The 19,812-nt window shown below is 40.0% G+C and overlaps 1 protein-coding gene across 5 annotated transcripts in view; it reads right to left on the bottom strand.

Moving 5' to 3' along the window:
* Nucleotides 1-9,528: 9,528 nt before the first annotated feature.
* Nucleotides 9,529-19,812, bottom strand: part of ecel1 (endothelin converting enzyme-like 1) — a 54,947-nt gene continuing 44,663 nt past the window's right edge. For 3 of the 5 annotated variants that reach the window (XM_026192231.2, XM_026192232.2, XM_026192233.2), the window contains 6 exons: nucleotides 17,008-17,075; nucleotides 16,367-16,515; nucleotides 15,160-15,225; nucleotides 14,477-14,572; nucleotides 11,316-11,392; nucleotides 9,529-11,076 (listed from right to left, as the gene is read on the bottom strand). In XM_026192231.2, coding sequence (XP_026048016.2) covers nucleotides 10,977-11,076; nucleotides 11,316-11,392; nucleotides 14,477-14,572; nucleotides 15,160-15,225; nucleotides 16,367-16,515; nucleotides 17,008-17,075 — 556 coding nt within the window. In that variant the 3' untranslated portion in view covers nucleotides 9,529-10,976. The remainder of the gene's footprint in view (nucleotides 11,077-11,315; nucleotides 11,393-14,476; nucleotides 14,573-15,159; nucleotides 15,226-16,366; nucleotides 16,516-17,007; nucleotides 17,076-19,812) is intronic. The other 2 variants (XM_026192234.2, XM_080288643.1) reach the window with 2 other exon arrangements.

Below are 19,812 nucleotides of genomic sequence, written 5' to 3'. Positions count from 1 at the left end.
ATTTGACAGAACAGTAGAGATTAGAGAGAGAGAGCACAATAGGTCCACCTGAAATTGCTGAAAGAGGGCAGAAAGGAGCTGGTGCTGAGTGCAGGCCATGACCATCACAGTGACAGTTAGAGTCAAGGCTTCATCTATGTTTCATGGAATAATTGTATAAAACTTTATACATTCAAAATTCAAATAAACTTAAAGTTGCATTAAGTTTTTCCATGCTTGGCTTCATGGATGGATTTATGACTAAAACCAGTTATTTACACCAAGCCCATTCCTTTTATCCCTGTTATTAAAGAAAAAAGCATATCAGTAAAAGACATACAACACTCCACTAGTTCTATTAGACCGTACAAATCCAAGCACTTCACACCAAAGCAGACAAAAAGGAGGGGAAAAAAAGCTGATGAGATACAAAGCAAAACAAATCACACAAAGTTCAAGGAAGTGTGTGCAGCCAAGATATGACGTACTTATTCTGCAATTCGTTTCTTTTACCAGGAGCCTGATTTAAACAATTTAATAAACTCAGTCCATCCTTTCCAGCACTGATCAAATGAAAGTCCATTTTACCATCAGGGAACCTTTTTTGATAGCGTTTTTTAGTAGCAACTGTTGCATTTAGTTAGCAGGAAAATCCGTAAGCATGTGTGGTATCTTACCCAAATAAAAGATTTGAACGGGGGAAATTAGTTGAACATTTTTCCAAATATGAGTGATCAGAGATGGACTGAGTGAAAAAAAAAATTGAACTATCAGTGTGGGAGCACCGACACTAACAATTTAACAGTCTGATCCTCCTGTGTTAGATGCAAAGTCATTGATCCTGGTAATTTATGCCCTGTGCTGACTGACAGAAGAGAATGTACAGGAACTGCACGCACACAGACACAAACACATGATTTCCATCTCTCCATGTGTTTGAGGCTGAGAGTGTGCAGAGAAGCAGTGAGCTGCAGGTGACGCTAACAGACAAGTTTTAGTTGCAGGAAAAGCTGTGAGTCCTCAGGCTGTGCTCTGCACTCTTTAGCCACACACTTGAATGACACTGACACTCAACACCAATGAGCCATTCTGGAATTCTTTCGTCAGGTGGAGGCTCAAAGGGGACTGTGGTCGCCTCCTGCGGAGCTCCTCCATCACACATGGGAGAGCGGTCAGTAGGGAAGCAGCTGCTGGAGAGAAGTGCTGAAAAACTGCAGGCTGAGCTGAGCACAGCTGGAAAAGAAGAGACAGCACTGAGGAAAGACCTGGAGGCTTCCCAAAACAGTATTTGAATTTGTGTGTTGGGTAAAGTTACACCAAGAACTCAAACAGTCCTATGTTTTCCTGTCTTTCTGATTATCAGTTATATCTGGTTCTCACTGACACGGCAGGTGAAAGGAGTGATCTGGACACTCAGCTAAAAGAGGTCAGGGTAGGAACTCATCTCATTCATCATATTTATTCATCTGTTAATCATGGCATTGACTTCTCTCTGTTTTGGGGCCATTGTGATAGACAGCAGGAGCTTTGCCCTGAGAAACTAGGAGAATGAGAACAGCAACAGATAAGAGGCAATCACCAATATTCTCATCAGTTTTATGTATAGAAGTAATTTAATGTATTGAAACTGTGTATTTCAGAGGCTGTTCAGAGGGCACAGGTATTTAGATTCTTTGTGCAGGAGGATCAGACAATGGAGGACGCGACTGACAAGAACCAGCAGGCCTGTGAGGAAAGGGAACACAAACACAAACCCTCAGTAGAGATCAGTGTTGTCTTCTTATTTTAATAAATGATACTCACGGTGCCACGACAATAACTTGGTCTTAAACACCAAAAAGACCAAGGAGATCATTGTAGATTTCCGGAAGAGGGGTCATAACAACCATCTGCCTCTCTTCATTGGCAGTGAGGCGGTGGAGAGGGTGAGCAGTTTTAAATTCTTGGGGGTAACTGTGACCGAGGACCTGTCCTGGGGCAACCATATCACCTCAGTTGTACGGAAGGCCCAACAGCGCCTCTACTACCTGAGGAGACTGCGGAGCGCACACATTCCCAGATCTCTGATGTTGAACTTCTACAACTGTGCCATCAGCAGCGTTCTGACGTATGGATTTCTAGTGTGGTTCCCCAGCTGCACCAAGGCCGATCAGCAAGCACTCCAGCGGGTGGTGAAAGAAGCTGGCAGAATTATTGGAACAAGTCTGCCAGAGATCAGTAATATCTTCCCCACTCGCTGTCTGAGGAGGGTGCACAGTATCCTGCGGGACCAACATCACCCTGCGCGCCACCTTTTCCATCTGCTGCCCTCAGGGAGAAGGTACAGGTCTATACAGGCCAGAACATCCAGACTGGCCAACAGCCTGTATCCACAGGCTGTGAGTCTCCTGAACTCTCTGCCCCCCTCTCACGGACAATAACCATATCCAACTTCTTAATAGCAATGAACTGGTCTGCATTGGTGCATCATATCTTTATTCTCTTCCCCCTCCTGCCCCCCCCCCCCCCCCCCTTTCTTAAATATCTGATATCATATCTCACAGTACAATAATATTGAATGGGTTGCATTGTTGTATTTTGTCATGTTTCTCAGGTCTTTGTCTGAATTTCTACGAACGTTATTGCTAAGGATTGTCTTATTGCATTGGAGTCACACTGGGTTAAATATGTACACTTGGGTTTTAAGGGGTATTTATTATTTTCTTCTCTTTTTTTGGGTTGTATGGAAGCCCCAAACGCAATTTCATTGTTCTTGACAATGACAATAAATAAATAAATACTAAATAAATACAGTTCGTCAGTTGCAACAAGACAACTTACCAACGTGTACGTAATAAGCTAATACTCCTGTGTGCTACACACTACAGTGTGCGCTGTACACCTACTTACTGGTTTTGTCGCATCAGTCTGTGTCTCTGAGTTAACTTGTGTTTCTCCTGCAGCTCCGGACCGCTAAAAATGCGCGTGCTCTTTGTGAGCTCGTTCCCGGCTCGTAACCAGCGCGTTCTGCCGTAAAGGGCGATCATTGGTTAATAGTGATCATGTGATTGGTGCAAGCCAGATCCTTTTATTTAGCAAAACTGTGATTAATAGTTAAATATTATTGTTGAGGGGCACAGACAGGACTCTGCACGCACGCAGATTATGCATATGCACGCAGAAGATTCCCCCAGAGCAACATCAGTTGTCAGGCATGCATACAAGCACATTTTTGAGTTGACAGCATTTTTTTTCTCACTGAGATCTGATGTGTTTTCAAAGTGTGAGCTGTGTATTATGGCTTATACTGACTTCAATTTAAACCTTGTTTCATTTATTTATTCATTTTCACACACAGACATTTTTTACATAAGAATGTGCTTGTTTAAGTTACAGTTAAAGTTAATAGGTAATATTTTGTGTTATCTTGATGGAGGCTCAATCATCCAGGTGATGAAATCACAGAAAGTTGTTTCAGGGCGTTGATTTGGACGTTGAGTTTTCTCCCTCTGAAAACCAGATGACCATGCTCGTCCTTACCTGGAGTGAAACACTTCAACTCACTTTGGCAAAAACTGCCAAAGCTGGTACATGAGTATGAACAACCAGCACATAAGATGAAAAACACAGTGTGGTGAACAGAATTAACTTCCTGGGTGCAGGTTCAGAGGGACGTCAGGAAACACCAGGATCTCCTGCGCACCAGAGCTGTAATGTCGCCTTTGCACTCATTCATTCCTTTGCCTTTCTTTTCTTTGGAAAGGCAAACAGATGCAACAAACTAGTGTGGCACAGAGAAAAAAACAGAATCCATTTAGCATCACTTCTATATTTTTATCTTTGGTCTACACCTTTCAAACAGTCCAGTTATTGGCCACTATCTACTAGCTGCAGCTGAGTCTCAGCATCAAAAGTGAATTATTTAACAACATGCTCCCAACAACTTCATTAATCTGCAGCTTAGTTAGGAGTGTAAGAGGAATGGGTTTTAAGGAATTAAAACCCATTCCTCTTACACTCCTAACTAAGCTGCAGATTAATGAAGTTGTTGGGAGCATGTTGTTTTGTAGGTTAGGAGTACTGGGCTTTGGGCAAAACCCCCCAAAACAAAACGCAACAAACACACACAAAACAGTCCCATAACATGTAGGTTCCCATGTATCTTACAGGAACTGAAAATGATCAGGATGCTGAAGAGAGGGAGGGTAGCAAGTCCTTTTTGCCATGGGTCCCTCTAGTGAGTAAATTCAGTTAAGTTTACAAAATATTTGTCTAGTGAAAGCTGTGTATATACCGTGTGCATGTAAATCCTCCAACTGGAATGCTTACAAATGGCCTCGGTTACAGTCATTGAGGACATTTGTAGTCTGGCCCACAGTCTGGAGCAGGCTGTGTTGATCAGCAACAGGAAACTGGAGCAGTCTCAGGACCAGAGTCACCTGCTCCCATCACACTGAGCCTGATGTGAGCCCAAGTGACTCTGGCGTGCTGTCATTACATGGTGCAGAGACAGTGAGTTATGTAAAGCTTGGACAAAGATTCATCATCTGTCTGCAGAGCTAAGCGCTGAGAAGCGACACTGTAAGGGAGACTTTGAATTGTAATGAAGAAGCTGCATTGAAAAGAGGTAAAGTGTAAACCTTTCATTTTGTTTGGCAAAAATAATCACTGTGCTTTCAGTTATAATTTATATGCAGGTACAAAGTACTCCACTGCTACTGATCACAGCTTATGAAGTCTCTGGGGAGGGATGGGCTGAAGCAGTAATACAGGGAGGGAATTTGGACTCTGTCCTAAACCACTATCACAAAACAAATGACTGCTGAATTTGTCATGGCCAGAAGAATCATGTTCACTGATAATACTGCCATAACTATGGGTTTGTTTATTTTTTATCAAATTTATACTTTAAAGACAACTGCCTGGGCAGTCTGTAACCATAACTGTATGTAAAAATACAGAAATAAGTGATATTATGCCTATTATTATTAGAAGATCAATAGTAGATTTAAATAGTAAAACACAGGGACAGCAACTACTATGCCACCTCAAAGTTATTTAGATTAAAAATCCAACAGTTTGGGACTTACTAGCTAGCCTATCTGTACACTCAGTTGTGTACTGCTTCTATGAGTGCACCAGCAATACAGCATTCATATCCAGCACATACAGATGTAAGAGGCCAGACACCCACAACAATAGCTGCAGGGTGTTTATACTCAAACATCCAGAGAAATCTCATGTGAAACCGCTTCACACATAAACATTCTCTGTTACTTATGCTTCATGAACATGTGCTAGAACAGTATGAAACAAGCAGAACATTTGCATACTTTATTCTCCTCTCTCCTCCCTTTTTCTATGATTGACTATTTTACTATATGACTTCTAGAACTGTTATAAGTGTGTGTGCAGGTGAATCAGACTGATGTGTGGACCCAAAGTGATCCAAAGTACTCCTGATGAGCACTCCGTTCATACCTCTGATTAAACACCATCTCAGTCTTCCAAAACCCCCCCCCAAAAAACGAAAAAACAAAACCAAAAGAACAGAAAAACTGCTGATAAATTCAGGTGGATACGAAAATATATGTGGGTCCTCATAATCCTTATTAAAAACGCTCACCTCTGACTCTGCGCTTTGCTTTGATGCGATGCACTAAACTGTGTAGGCTGACAGAATTCTCATCACGTTTTTGTTTTGTTGACTGCAGTGCTGCTTCACTCAAAATAAAGTAGCTAATGGGTCATCAATGTAGTAGAAGTAAACAATCAAGTAACAGAAGTAAACACAGAGCCTTCTTCTTATACCTCAGGCTTTTCTTTTTCTTTTAAACCTTTTCTAGCTAAAAATAACAGTTTATTATCAGAAAAGTCAGGCGTTCTGTCCCAGAGACACCATGAGCTGCACAGACTCAAACAGCAGGTTACCCGACAGAGGGCTCGTATCAGAGGGCAGAGGAGCCAGCAACAATAGCAGCGATTTACAGGAAGCTGAGGTGATAAACCTAACCTAAAAACAAAAAAGTCCATACATTTATTACTTCATGGCAGGATTACTGTCATTTGTTATTATCAAGATGTCCTACAAAGTAACTGGAAAGCCTTCAGTTGATTCACTACAGTGACAGGGACTAGAAAGAGGGAGCAGATTTCTCCTATACTGGCTTCTCTTCATTCTCTTCTGTTAAAAACAAAAACAAATTTAAAATCCTTCTCCTTGCATGCAAGGTCTGGAATAATCAGGCCCCGTCTTATCTTAAAGGCCTCATAATATCATATCAGCTCTATAGAGCGCTTTGCTCTCAGACTGCTAGTTGACTGCTAGTTTTGATTTGTGACACAAAACCCCTTTTTCTACTTTTAAGATTAAACTTAAAACTTTTCTTTTAGATCAAGCTTGTAGTTAGGGCTGGATCAGGTGACTCTGAATCCTCCCTTAGTTAAAGGGAAATAGAACTAGACTGCCGGGGGCTCCCATGATGCACTGAGTGTTTCTTCTTCACTCACTTTTTTTTTTTACCCACTATGTGCTTATACACCACTCTGCATTTAATAATTACTTATTAATAATCTCTGCTGCTCTTTACAGTGTGTCTTTTTCCCGACTTCCTCCTCTCACAATTTTTTGCAACAGAGGGCTGGACCCTCCCTGAGCCCTCTTCTTGTTAAAAGATAGTTTTCCCTTCCTACTTTTGCCAAATGCTTGCTCATAGGGAGTTATCTGATAGTTGGGGTTTATCTATATTATTATAGGATCGTTGCCTTACGATATAAAGCACCTTGAGGCGACTGTTGCTTCATATAAATAAAACAGAATTGAACAGAATAAAGAATTAGGCTAGGGCCATTTTTAGTTAGCATCTCCCCTTTTTTCAAGCTGCCTTTAAGCAACTTATGAAACACAATGAATTATATAATCTAAAATGATATAATTTGTTTTCTAATATAAAAATAAATGTCTCCAACCTGATCTAATTGAAACTCTGAAGGAGACACTGGACTGAATATTAACAGTTACAATCTCGAGTTATGATAGAGTGTCAGTCTGCCCCAGGGCAGCTGTGGCTACAACCGTAGCTTGCCTCCAACAGTGTATGAATGCGAGAGTGAATGAATAGTGGCATTGTAAAGCGCTATATAAATCCAATCCATTATTATTATTATTATTATTAGAACAAAACAGCTTTTGATGGCGTTTCTTTTAAATTGAGATTGCAGCACTGATGTTTGTTCTAGCCACACTAGATATTAGTATCCACTTCTGGACTGAGATCTTTATAGGAGGATATGGGATTGGGAAGCTGCATGAGGAGGAGGAGGAGGGTCACAGCAAACTCCATGTGAAATGTGTACAGCTGAGCCTGTTTTTTCATTTTCTTTTTATTGACATTAAAAGGTTTGTTGTCTCAGCTGCCTGTTGGTTCAAGGTGAAGCTTCAGCTATTCCTTTAAATAAATGATGCTGCTCTTTGAAGCCACTGAAACCTTGAGGCTAGTTAGCAAAACCTTCTGCAACTTGTGCTTTGCAAAATAGTCACGTGGAACTCCTGATTTGATGTGTGGGAATAAGCCTCTAAGTGTCTTTATCTTCTTTTTCATTATTAAATCCCCAAAGTCTTTCAGAGAACCACACTGATCTTTTAAAGCACTGCTGGCTAAAGGTTTGGGCCTTTTGATGTATGTGTGGGGGATATTTTCAGTCTTTGGTGATGTTCTCTTTAAATCTTCAGAGTCACAATCAACATGAAAAACACAGTCTCTTGATTTGTTTAAAATGGACAAAAATGTCCCTTCAAATGAAAAACGTCCTTCCCATCCATGCGTCTAGAAATATCTAAATGGTTTTGAGTCTAAACATTGAGACATCCTTTTGTTTTATTCTCTTATACAAAGTCCAGCCAAAAAGTTCTGCTTCTCTGCCCACCGAAATCAAAAACAGTATCTGATTTAAGTCATTAGGAAGTGCTGCTCCGCTTCCAGTGTTCCTGCAACATTTGAACGGCTCCCTCTCTATGATCTCACCACTGACTTCAAACTTGTTCACAGAGGAAACCTCGACTTCTGCATTAAAATGACTCAATTTTTATGCTGAGGATCATCGCCTGGTGAACTTAAAGACCGAACAGCAGTTGTCAGTGGAAGTGTCCACAGTTCCAAGCCCACAGGTGGAGCACCCAGTCACAAGTATCAGCATAAGGACACTCTACAGTTAAAAAACCAACAAATTCAACAATGAGGTTGTGCATCATAAATTTGTGCCCCAGAGCCAGACTGTCAACAAGGAGCTCGACTGCAGCATCTGGATGCAGTGTGGCAGATCAAGTCAGGAGTGCTGCGCTGCTTCCAGCACTCCTGTTCTCCGCTGTGTCTGAATTTCATTTGGGGGAAGAGGAAAAAAATCACAGGGAGCGGAAACTGGCAAGTAGGGCAGGTGCCGAGCAAAGATTTTGTTGGTTTGGATCTTGGTTTTTTTCATTTAGCTCAATAGCACACACCACGGTGCTGATCATTTGCAGCAAATGTTCTCACTCGGAAGCCTCGAGACTTTAAACTCGTACTCCCTGCTCACAATCAGCTTGGGGTACAAATTCAAGGTGCACAAGCCAATGCTGGAAAGAATATTGAGTGCATTTAACCCCATGTGCCACCTTTGGGCTTGGACATATGCGCTCTTCCACTGAGAACTGCTGTGTGTGTCTATCACCAGTGATGATCTTCAGAGTGAAGGTTGGATCAGTTTGCCACACAAATTTTGGGATTTGCTGTTTGATCTGTGGGGAAATCACAGAGCACAGATGTGGTCAGAGCTACTACAGAGTGAACAAGTGGTCCAGAGAGGACAGTGGGCAGATTTAAAGTTAGTGTGGTTTGGCTTTGCACAGGTGAAGCCAGCACTGCCTTGTATATATGCATTCATACATTGGATTGTTAGATTTGGAGATGTCACACAAACAAAATAGATTTAATTGAGAATGACATCTAAGTAGGATAAATTGCAAAGATTTGAACAAAAAACTGGACCGTATGGGTGATAGGTGGTGTTTTCACCTCAGTGGTTGGAAGCAAGAGAAATTCTCTTAATAAAAGTCTTATTGCTCATATTGAGTGAAAAACCTTTAACCGGTCCTTTTTATGGGCACACATCTTAAATGCACGAAAAGTGGAGCCCATGCTGCACAGTTTCTTGTTTACAGTGCAGCAGTAAAGAGAAATCTTAAAGGAGGAACTCTGGAAAGAGCACTGGGTATTTGAGTGTGCCAGACTGATTGAAACACAGGTTTCTCTGATAACCTCCTCACTTGAAACAGCCTTGTGGTTTGCTCAGCTTGTTTATCCTCTGCTGTGCACATGCTTCCATAAATCCAGCCAGGCTGTGCAGGTTATAATCAAACAGCAGGCAGAGTGGCAGAGGTGGACTTCTACTAGCCAGTGCTGGGAGGCCAAGCGAGCTGGCTCTCATCTTAGGAGGACACAAGCCCGCAAGGTAACACACTCACAGTGCTAAAGCCTGACACACAGAGGAGTAATGTTTCTCTCTCACACACACAGACCCACACAGACAGCCTCACACCGATCCTTTGTGTTTATTCAGACATTAAACAGCAACCAACAGAGAGGAAGAGACAGCAGCCATGTGTGAACTAGCAGCTGTAGAGTCAGAAGTGTGTGGGCGATGTCCTCCATGTTTATAGATCAGAGTTAGAATGTCGATCAGTATGGAAACATGCACTCTCTTCAAAACAAACTGTACACCCATAACATCTTATTTAATCCTCTACTGTACAAAAAGTCTCAATTTTTTGTACCAACAGATTCCTTATACAAAAAGTTTTTTTTGTTGTTTTTTTAAAGTAACACTGTACAAACGCACGATTCTCCATCTATCATTGCTGCACTTTAATGTACAGTATGTTGGCTTGCGTTATATGTACTCATCATACATTCAGTTACTGTGAATGTATGATGAGTCCCAGGTTGTGTGAAATTGCTCAGAGTTCATGAGGAAACATGGGAAATGTGAAGTGTCCAATAGCAGAAGTTCTCCAGGAGAAAAGAAAGAGCTCATGTTGTTCCATGTGCTTTCAATTCTGGTGAGGGAACTCAATCTTTTTTTTCTTTTGTCTGATGTTTGACTGATTGATATACTGGCTCCTTTGAGATGTAGGCTGAATGGAGAGATCCATTTGGCGTTTCACTTTGCTACACATCCTGAGAAAAACACGAGTCTACTTTCTTCTTTTTGTGTGGTTTTTTTTTAAAAAGAAAAAAAAAATCAACAAATTTAAAAAACTTTACAAACGCTCACAATAACAAGAGACCAATGCATGCCAGACGATACAGTCATGACGATTGAACACTGACCATTGCTCTCTGCAGCCACAAGAGTGCAGCAGTATGACACAAATCCAATACCAAACAGAGAGAACACTGATGATCTGACAGGCACGAGGATGCTACTCATCTCAGCTTTCTTGTAAATCGGTCAGTTTACATTCTGGACTGAAATCACATGAGTTGTGAATTTTTAATCTTCACTGAGCATTAATTTTTCTAGTTGATGCTACAAAGGAGAGAAACAAGTGAGAAAACATGTTGCTTGATTAAAAATCTAATAACTGGGAGATCTTTGTGTGTGAGCTAAATACAAAAATAGATGATTTGAAAATAAATGTAAACATAGAAAAATATATGTAATCAAATGATACAGTGTATACATACATAATCATATAATACACACACTCACACGCACACTCACACACACATGCACGCACATACACAATAAATGGTCACGTGACCCATGCTTTGTTCGATTAGTACAGTTATTAATGGACAATCAATATAAGAACTCAACATATATGATGATAATGTTGAAAATATATATTTCCTTCCTGTGTCTTTCATAGTCATGAAAGGGCTGAACACTGTACCATCCTTTTGGATCTGGTGATGTAGGAGGGGAGTGGGTGTTTGGATTGGAGTTTAAACATGAAGGTCATCCCATGCCAGATGGAGAGGTCACCAAACGGAGCATTTGTGTGTGGGATTCATTGGGGAACTCTTCGGACAGTGGAAAACACGGGCAAACTCATCAAACTGAGAGACGCTGCCGATCACTCTACAGAAGGAGGAAACACAGGAAGCGCTAGTAGTGATGCAGAGAATAAAAAAAATGAAGAAAAGCTTAAGAAAGGTAATGTAACCAGCCTCATTGTGCCTATTCTGAGGTAGTTCAAACTGGCAAGTTGAGCTGCACTGCATCGTACCCACATTACCCACACCAACATTCCTCATCTCTCCCTCTGGTATGTCAGTGGCCCCTCCACCACCCCAGCATCCAGGTGTGTTTCACAGTACCTGTAGTGCTCTGGTGCATGTTTGTCAGTTAGCAGTTGCAAGTAGATGGACTGAGATCTTCTCTTCATACACCAATTCTGAAAAGAGAACATTGCACTTTAGTTGAAGTGGGACAGCCTGTGCTGAATATATTCTCTTTCTCCCATTTGAGGAAGTGACTTGCATTAAATACTATTTTGAGTTACCTATTATTTCTTTTTTTAAAAAAATACTAAATACTTCTACCACAAAACGTTTCAGAGGGAAGTGCAGTGCTTTTTGTTTTAAGAGCTAAAGCAGGTACTTTTCAGATGAACGTCTACTTCCTGATCTTTTCAGGAGCCCTTATAAAAAGCAGCTGGAGCTCCCTGTAGTTAATTGGAGCTGTTAGCAGTTTTACGAGAATAATTCCCTTCAACACATCTGAGCAATGTTCCCTCTAAGCTGCGCGCGCAACTGTGCACTGCTGGCACGGTCTCTGCGCACAGAAAATCTGTGTTGCGCTCAAAAAAAAAATCTAACCTGAAATGAAATTAAAATTAAAACTTTAACAATTCTGTTTTGCAGTGTTAGTCATTAAGTGACTGGCTGCTCCCATATGGGATTAGAACGATGCCACCTTATCCCATAGTCCAGCCAATAATGCGATTCACATTCGTATATACGCAGCTAACGGGCTGACAGGCTATGACAGCGTCTTTATGTGCCGGTGTTTTAGCTAGCAAAGCGGCGTGGCTGATGTGGAGCGAAGCCACGTTAACGACAGCGTGTACAACCATTGGAGATGTGAACAGGACAGACGGAACAATTGACAGAAAAAGTGTGGATTTTATACGTAAAACCAGAGTTATGTTAACAAAACCAAAAAACCCCACCCTTTCCTATTCGTCGAAAAAAGTACCATGTCGACCAATCAAAAAATTATATGGCAACATGGCATTTAGCTGTTTAGGAAAGGGGGAAGTTTTAGGAGTGACGGTGGTGTTTTGAGATGTGAGGGATTTGTGATGTTTAGCGCAAATCTTGTGTAGTTAGTGTGCAGTGTAGTCAATAGTTTTGTTGTGTGTGTCAGAACAATGAATGTTACAGGTGTTACAGGTGTTACAGCAGTGATACATCTCCTGTTGTCAGGCCTGCAGGTATCAGGCTTGTGATGTTCTCCTTTATCTCATAGTGGACAGAAATTATTTTTGGAGTGGCACAAATGATTTGTGTGGCATCAAATTTGATGCAGAACACCTGGTTGTTCTGTAAATAGTTTGAAATGTTTATTTAAAAAACAAACAAAAAAGAAAACGCCTTGGCTGCATTTTTAGGTAAACAGCTGCAAAATACTTTGTTGTTAGCATAAAGCAGTTACTTTTTTGTTGTTAGCATAACTCAGTTACTTTTTTGAAGAAGTAAATATATAAGTAATTGCACAACATTGGTCATTATATAATGTATTTTGCAGACAGAGTTACAGGACTCTCTCCCAGACCACAGACTCATACTCATAATACAAGTCAGAGCTTTATAAAAAAAAAAAGAAAAAAGAAAGAAAGTTGTGTTTTCAAATTTGGATTTCAAGTTAATTTTACTTCCAATAGTGTTAACATACTACACAGGTCATGAACAGGATTTTTTTTCAATTTTCATTGTAAGTGGGCTAAAGCAGTTAATTAAAAGTAGTCTAACATAAATGCTGTAATTTGATTATTTAAATAAACGATGTAACTTGGATGGATTCGATGCTGGCGTGACCACAGTGCACACGTCTAATGTTGCTCACAGTGGTCCAAGGGACCGCTCAGGGAGTTTGTGTGTTCACTCAGACACATGAAAAATTAGAGGGAGCATTGCATCTTAGACAGTTTTATTAAAATACCCAGATGAGGTAAAATTACCCAGAGCTCCGTGTCAAGTTATGAACTCTAAATTAAATGTCTCAGCTGTATCCATTGTGGTTAAAGTCAGTTCCAGCTCGACTGCATAAATACTTCTCTTCTTCCTCTAGTCTATCCTGAGCAACTTGCCAGTCCATGTGTTAGACAACACAGCTAAACAGACAAAAGATTAACACTCATCACTAGACCTATCGCAATTTAGAATCCCAAATTAACAAATCTTCATGCTTTTGCAATGCATACAAACGTAAATGTATACAATGAATATATAGTCATGGAAATGTTTTTAAATATTTGGCCCTGTGGGATTCTTGAGGAATCGTTACCCTGCTAAGCAACTTTCAATAATTCAAGTTAATTTTATAATACTTACTTTAAATGAAATAGGTTACTGAAGTTCTACATTCATCCTTTACTTACTATAGGGATCTGGCAGCATATTGTAATGTCAAATATTAACAATTTCTGGCAAAGAACTGGTAATAAAATGAATCCTTGCCAAAATTTGAACTGATCAGACAATACTGGATAGTATAGAGGTGAGGTCTATATGTCCTATTTAAACACACATGAAATTAAACAAATCCAATTTTTTAAGCAACTCAATTTAAGGACATCACTTTGAGTGAAACAAACATAATTTTGTCATTTTGTTTACCAAAAAGTAGAAGCAACCCTTAAAAATACATAATATATGCAGCCTGATATTTGCTACAAGTTCTTTGATAAGTGAAAAAGCTTGTTTGTTGGCCTGCTGTGCAGATTCAAAAACTTGACCACATTCATTTTGGTTGAGGTGGTTGAATTGCCTCAGGCGAAAAATTATGCCTGTTATTCACTCCAGACACACACACAGACACACACACACACAGACACACACACACACACACACACACACACGACATTTCAAACAAATCTAAACCCATAACACGACTTTCAAATCACTTCCCTGTGGCAAGAGCTTTTGAAAAATGTCCTAAAACACTGCATGTTGCGTTATTAAGCGTGTCTAGATTTTGCCTCTGTTACATTAATCCATGAATTTCAACGATGAGTCATAACAGTTACGAGGAACATGGGTGGTATGGCGCTCAGAGACACTGTACTGTCGTCAACACTTTTGCTGTTTTGGATCCCTCCAAAAGTTAATGCTGCCATCAGCTAATGTTAGAAGCATTAGCTCCTACCTGCCCTCTGTGATCTGCAGCTCCAGCTGAGGAGGGCAGCGGAAGGATTTAATATGTAAATGTAATGAAATACGCTGGTGTGAATTCTGTGGAGAGGACTTTGGTGTACCTGTGCAAAGGCAATAAAGAGCAGCTGTTCATGGGTGTATTTGAGGCCAGGCAGGGGTCTCTCTGGACCATGTTCCCTCACCCACTTCTGATATGCCTGGGCAGAGAGAGAAGGAGAGTGTGATGGTAGCTGCTCAACTTGTGTCTTAAACAGTATATATTTTTAAGTTTAAATATGAACCAAAACCAAACAGGACCTCTAATAAAACAGTCATTATGTTTACTTCCATCAGTCTAACCAGCTGACTCAACTAACAGGAATTATGACCCTACTGGTGCATTCAGTATCACCATTTACTTATTTTAAAAGCCTTCATGTGCTTCCTTTTAACTTTTGTATCTGTGTGCACAAAACACTCCTTATTTCAATGTGGGCTGCTCAAAATGAAAATTAATTATGCCGCACCCTGGATTTTCCACTATCTGAGAAAACACACATGCAAGTATTCAAGTAAAAAGGAATTCAAATCAAATTGTTTGTCTTTTATCGTGATTCAGGGGCACTTCTGCTCTTTATTTTAATGCAAACAAAGCACAGTGGTTATGAAGAATAAAGAGAGGCGGATTTTGAGACAGAGCAGAGACTCATGGGTTGCCTACTAAAAGAGTGAATTCTAATTTCTAGATTTCTCGGAGCCACACAGTGACCAAATTTGAAGAATGATCGTATCAGTCGGAACTTACATAGTATGACAGTTTCAGCCCTCCCATATCTGCTATGTTTTCTCCCAGTGTCAGACGGCCGTTCACCTACACACAAAGGTAAGTCGTAAAACACTTCACAGTATGTCATGTACATAAGGGATGCAGTTATTCAGCTGTAGAAATACAGTTTTTTATTTTTTTTTATTTTTTTGGTTTTGTTTTTACAGCTTGTACCATTTCACAGAAACATATTTGCTTTTAGGAAGTAAATTTTTTGTTCCAATTACATCACTTGAGATTAAAAATAAATCTTATCTGTCATATCTTTGCATGTATCTATAGGCTCCAGGAACCCAGGAAACTGAGCTAAGCTTAGCCAAATGTCTGGAAAAAGGTGGGGTAGCAGCTAGCGTCATGCTATCCCTAACTAAAAAAAATACCCATGCAGGAGCTCTAAAGAGCACTAATTTGGTTATTTTATAATTGTTTGGTTCCTACGTGGCCTACATGTGTGGAGAGTCATGAACCCAGTTCTTTCCCTTTGCTTAGCTTGAACTAAGCCACATACTGTAAGCTAATCATCCGCTAGGCCAAACTTCATATTTAAATTACAGATGTTAAAGTGGTATCAATCTTTAACTCTTCGCGTTAAAATGGATAAATGCAGTTTTCAAAATGTCAGTCTGATTCTTTACATTTGAAAAAAGTACATAAATAAAGTGCTATTAATATTAGGTGTTTCACAAGGCAATATACCTAGTAACATGTTACGAGACCATTAAAGTTCGTATTCTTTAAAGCTGATAGGCTGGAGAGACATGGATTAAAAATAAAATGGTCAAAAGTGAAGTAGCAGAAACCAAGTTTTTGACTTTTTGACATCTGAGATATCATTAATCTTATGTCAACTGTCTTGCTACCATTTCAATAGTTAGTGATGTTTTTTTATTCAAAACTTGTAAATCCTTATACACTGGCTCTAGATTATTTTCTTAGACCTGACTTAGGTCAGTTACAGATTCATACTGTCTCTAAAATTGGCAGAGCACTTCTTTAGATACAGTAATCATAGCTCTGCTCAGACAACAAAAGTAGCATTGATCAGAGTTAACAAATCAAGGTGCATCAAATCACAGAAGGACACTAACTTTCTATATAAACCTAAAATCAAAAACACATATGTCGTACTACTGTAAAAATTGTATGCACAAGTAGCGACTCGAAAAGTGTGTGTGTGAAAGCCCACCCTCTGACTATAAACAGTGAAGTTATCGTAGAGCTTGACAATACATTCGGCCTTCTTCTGGAACTTTTTGTAGGACTCTTCGGTCCACCACTGTTTGAGGTTACCATGGCGGTCGTACTGGCCCCCTAGGGACATGAACCATTGCATCACTAAGATGAGGGGCAAAAGGGCGAGTGTTAGCATGAAGACAACACAACCTGCAACTTTCCTTCACAGTCCAAAGATCTGCCCAGCATGCCCAAGCCATTAGTGGCAAAACACTGAAAGATGTGGAGTTGATAGTGGTTGATGTATCCTGTTCATGAGCCAACAGAACAAACGGTCCTGCCAAATTACATTTGTACTTTTACAATTGATGGTGGACAATCTGGAAGAGGAGCTTTGCTTTTTTTTTCTGTGGATCTCACAGGGCAGCGCATTTGACTGGAAACCAAAGTTAAAGATTGTGCCTCAAAATAGTCTTTGCTGCACATCTGCCCAATAGAAATGTAATAAATTATATATATAAAAATAAATCACAGAACCTTTTTCAGTAAAATTGAACTTATCAATGCAATGATGGTAACACAAATGGGGAAAAAAACTATAGATGTTCAGATCTTATTGCAGTGGGTAATGGGTGAAAGGTTTGTGATTCTTACCCCAGTCATCGTATCCATGTGTCAGCTCATGACCGATAATTGCTCCTATTCCTCCATAATTCAGAGACCTGAGTTGGAAGGAGAAAGATGAACCTTACACAAACTCAAACTTTCTTGATATTGACAGCTCCCTGGATATTACACTGTACACTGTATATGTATAAACATTCTTTATCGGACTGTTTGCAACTGAACACAATCCAAACTGATAAATGGTAGAAAACTTAAGATTTGCTGTCATTTTGCTGACTTCATCCACTGTTTTTGTAGTCACTATTGTTCTCCAGCTGAATTGTGAGAACGGTGCTCACCAAAGTTGGTGGGTCTTTTGGAAAGTATACTGTTTTGGCTGAAGATGGTAGTTTTATATCTGTTTTTTAAATAAGTGGTAAACCTGAAAAACCTAGCTTAGTGTGAAGCTACTGGAAGCTAAATCTTGGGTGAAAATGTTCTAGTTTGAACTTGGTATTACAGATGTCCAAAGTCTGGACAGTATGTACATTCCCGCGACTTTAGAACAAGGCTTTGTGCCTTTTGATTGATTTAAAGTCTCATTAAAGTCAGCTATTTAGCCCTTTCTCTCTGTTCCCTTGTCCCGTTGTCCTCCTTAGGAAATCTGCTCAGCCAAGCTAGGTAAAAAAAGAAAAACAGATGCACTTGAGATCTAATTTGGTTCAGATTGCTATCTATCACATTTGCCTTGCTCAATTGATTAGAAAACATCAAATTTTAGCTTGACGTGAGGAAACAATAAGCGCTGGGACCTTTAGCTGCACTGTGAACGTAAATCATCATTTTTAAAAATTCAGCACCAAGTAAAACAGGGACATGCCCACAACTCGTATACATTTCTCTCTTGTCGCCCCCTGCTCCCAGAAGGCAGCAGGTCGCTTCACCTCTCCTTCACCCTCACCCTTGGCTGGGGTGAGGTGTCTTTGCAGCACATGCAGAAATGGAGAGCGATGAGAGGGCAGACTCGGGGCTATTCACATGGCTACATCTGAAAATGACTTTCTGACAGCTAGTCGATACGCTGCCTCACACTGGGCTCAACTCCCTCGCTAAACTAACTGGCTGATTGAAGCTTCATTATACTTGACGTGATAGTGGAGAGCGGTGTGTGTGTGTGTGTAAGTGTGTGTGTGAGAGAAATAGGGAGAGTTTATGGGAGGTTAGGGCTACTGCAGTAATAACTTCACGGCGACAGGTGCACACACACTCACACGCTCGCTCTCCTACAATCATTAATTAATATTGATTAGCATGCATGGGAGCAGGTAGTGGAAGTAGTAGTGATCACCCCTAATGAAGACATAGAAATGTTAGCTAATGTTGGGCACACCAACCGTTAGGTCCAATTAGCCCATATTTGTGAGTGTGTGTGTGTGTGTTTATTCAGAGGAGCTGTATGAATGCAGCAGGTGTAGCTACTTGGACTGTATTGTATGTATCTGCTCGAAATGCTGCTCAGTAGTGGCGGCAGTGAGTTGCTGCTTTGGTTAACAAAGAGAGTTGAGTGTTGAGTGGAAAAATAGCTGTTTACCCACTCTTGCCTCAGTGCCGCACTGCAATGCTTTCTTTATGACCACACTGAAACTCTCTGGATTGATTTCCCTCCTTCCAGGCAATAGTTTAGTTCTAATTCACATGAGTACTGTATGAAAAACTACTTGTGGAGAGTTAAAGCTTACTTTTGACTGCTTTGCCACCACCGTGAACAATTATATTTCTTTAATTCCAAAACTTTTTCTAATTGGTTAGTTAATCCAAACAAATCAAACTTAGATTCTGTTATGTTCATTTCAGCTTTTATTCTTGGTCTGTAAAATAGCTTAAAATAGCAGTTCAAAGTAATTCCTGTTTGTCTCAAAACCGCCACAGGCCTTTACACCATCCACTGACTGTAATAAGCTATTGTAGTGTCTCCAACTTTAAAATAGATTTTCTTCTGATTGGCTGAACAAAAGACAGACCAGGAGGTGGCTGGGGCTTAAATGCTCATAGAAGGAGTTGTGTGTCTGACCACAGTCAATGATAGCTGCTTTGTCTGACATCATACAGAGCCAAGAATAGAAGAAAGGGCGAAAACTTACTATTTAGAGCAGTATGACGCCTAAACACACATTACTTTTTCATACTTTGGCCATGTTTAATATGCGCAGAGTTGTGGTCAGAACAGTTGTGGTCACATGTTTAAATTCATCATGGACATCAATGTAATTTGGGGATTTTAATGATTTCTTTGATCTCTTTGGTGGAGGTGGAATGATTATTATGCAGCACACATATTTAGTGACTTCAAAAAATAAAACTTCGAAACCAAATCTGAATTTATTTTGGATTTTCTTGATTCCCTGCATGGTCAAAAGTATGTGTCACAGTATAAGGGTACACGGGAAATAAAGCTTAACATTTCTGCTATAAATCACGAAAACCTGCTTTACCTTGTGGCCATAACAACTCATTATGTTTCGAACGATCTGTTAACATCTGTGTGACTAAAGCTTTAAATAGATTATCCTACAGTAGAGTAGAAAAAAAGTGGTGGCTCGAAAGGAAGTGAGGTATTCCATGAACTCTTGGTATGTTCTGATAAACTATCTGCAGCAAGATACATTTGAAAAGCCGAAAATCATTAAATATACAGTATTAATTTTTAACTGTCTAAAACATACAAAACTGCCTGATCCTTTAAGAAAAATGCAACTTCATAATTTTAAAAACAACTGAGAAAAAAGGACTTATAGAGAGAGACGGGGAGGCTGTCTGCTTTCATGCACCATCATATTACTCAATGGGCTCAAA

This window comes from Astatotilapia calliptera, chromosome 14, assembly GCF_964374335.1.
Source record: "Astatotilapia calliptera chromosome 14, fAstCal68.1, whole genome shotgun sequence".
Taxonomy (NCBI): Eukaryota; Metazoa; Chordata; class Actinopteri; order Cichliformes; family Cichlidae; genus Astatotilapia; species Astatotilapia calliptera.
This window is presented reverse-complemented; position numbering and strand designations above follow the sequence as displayed.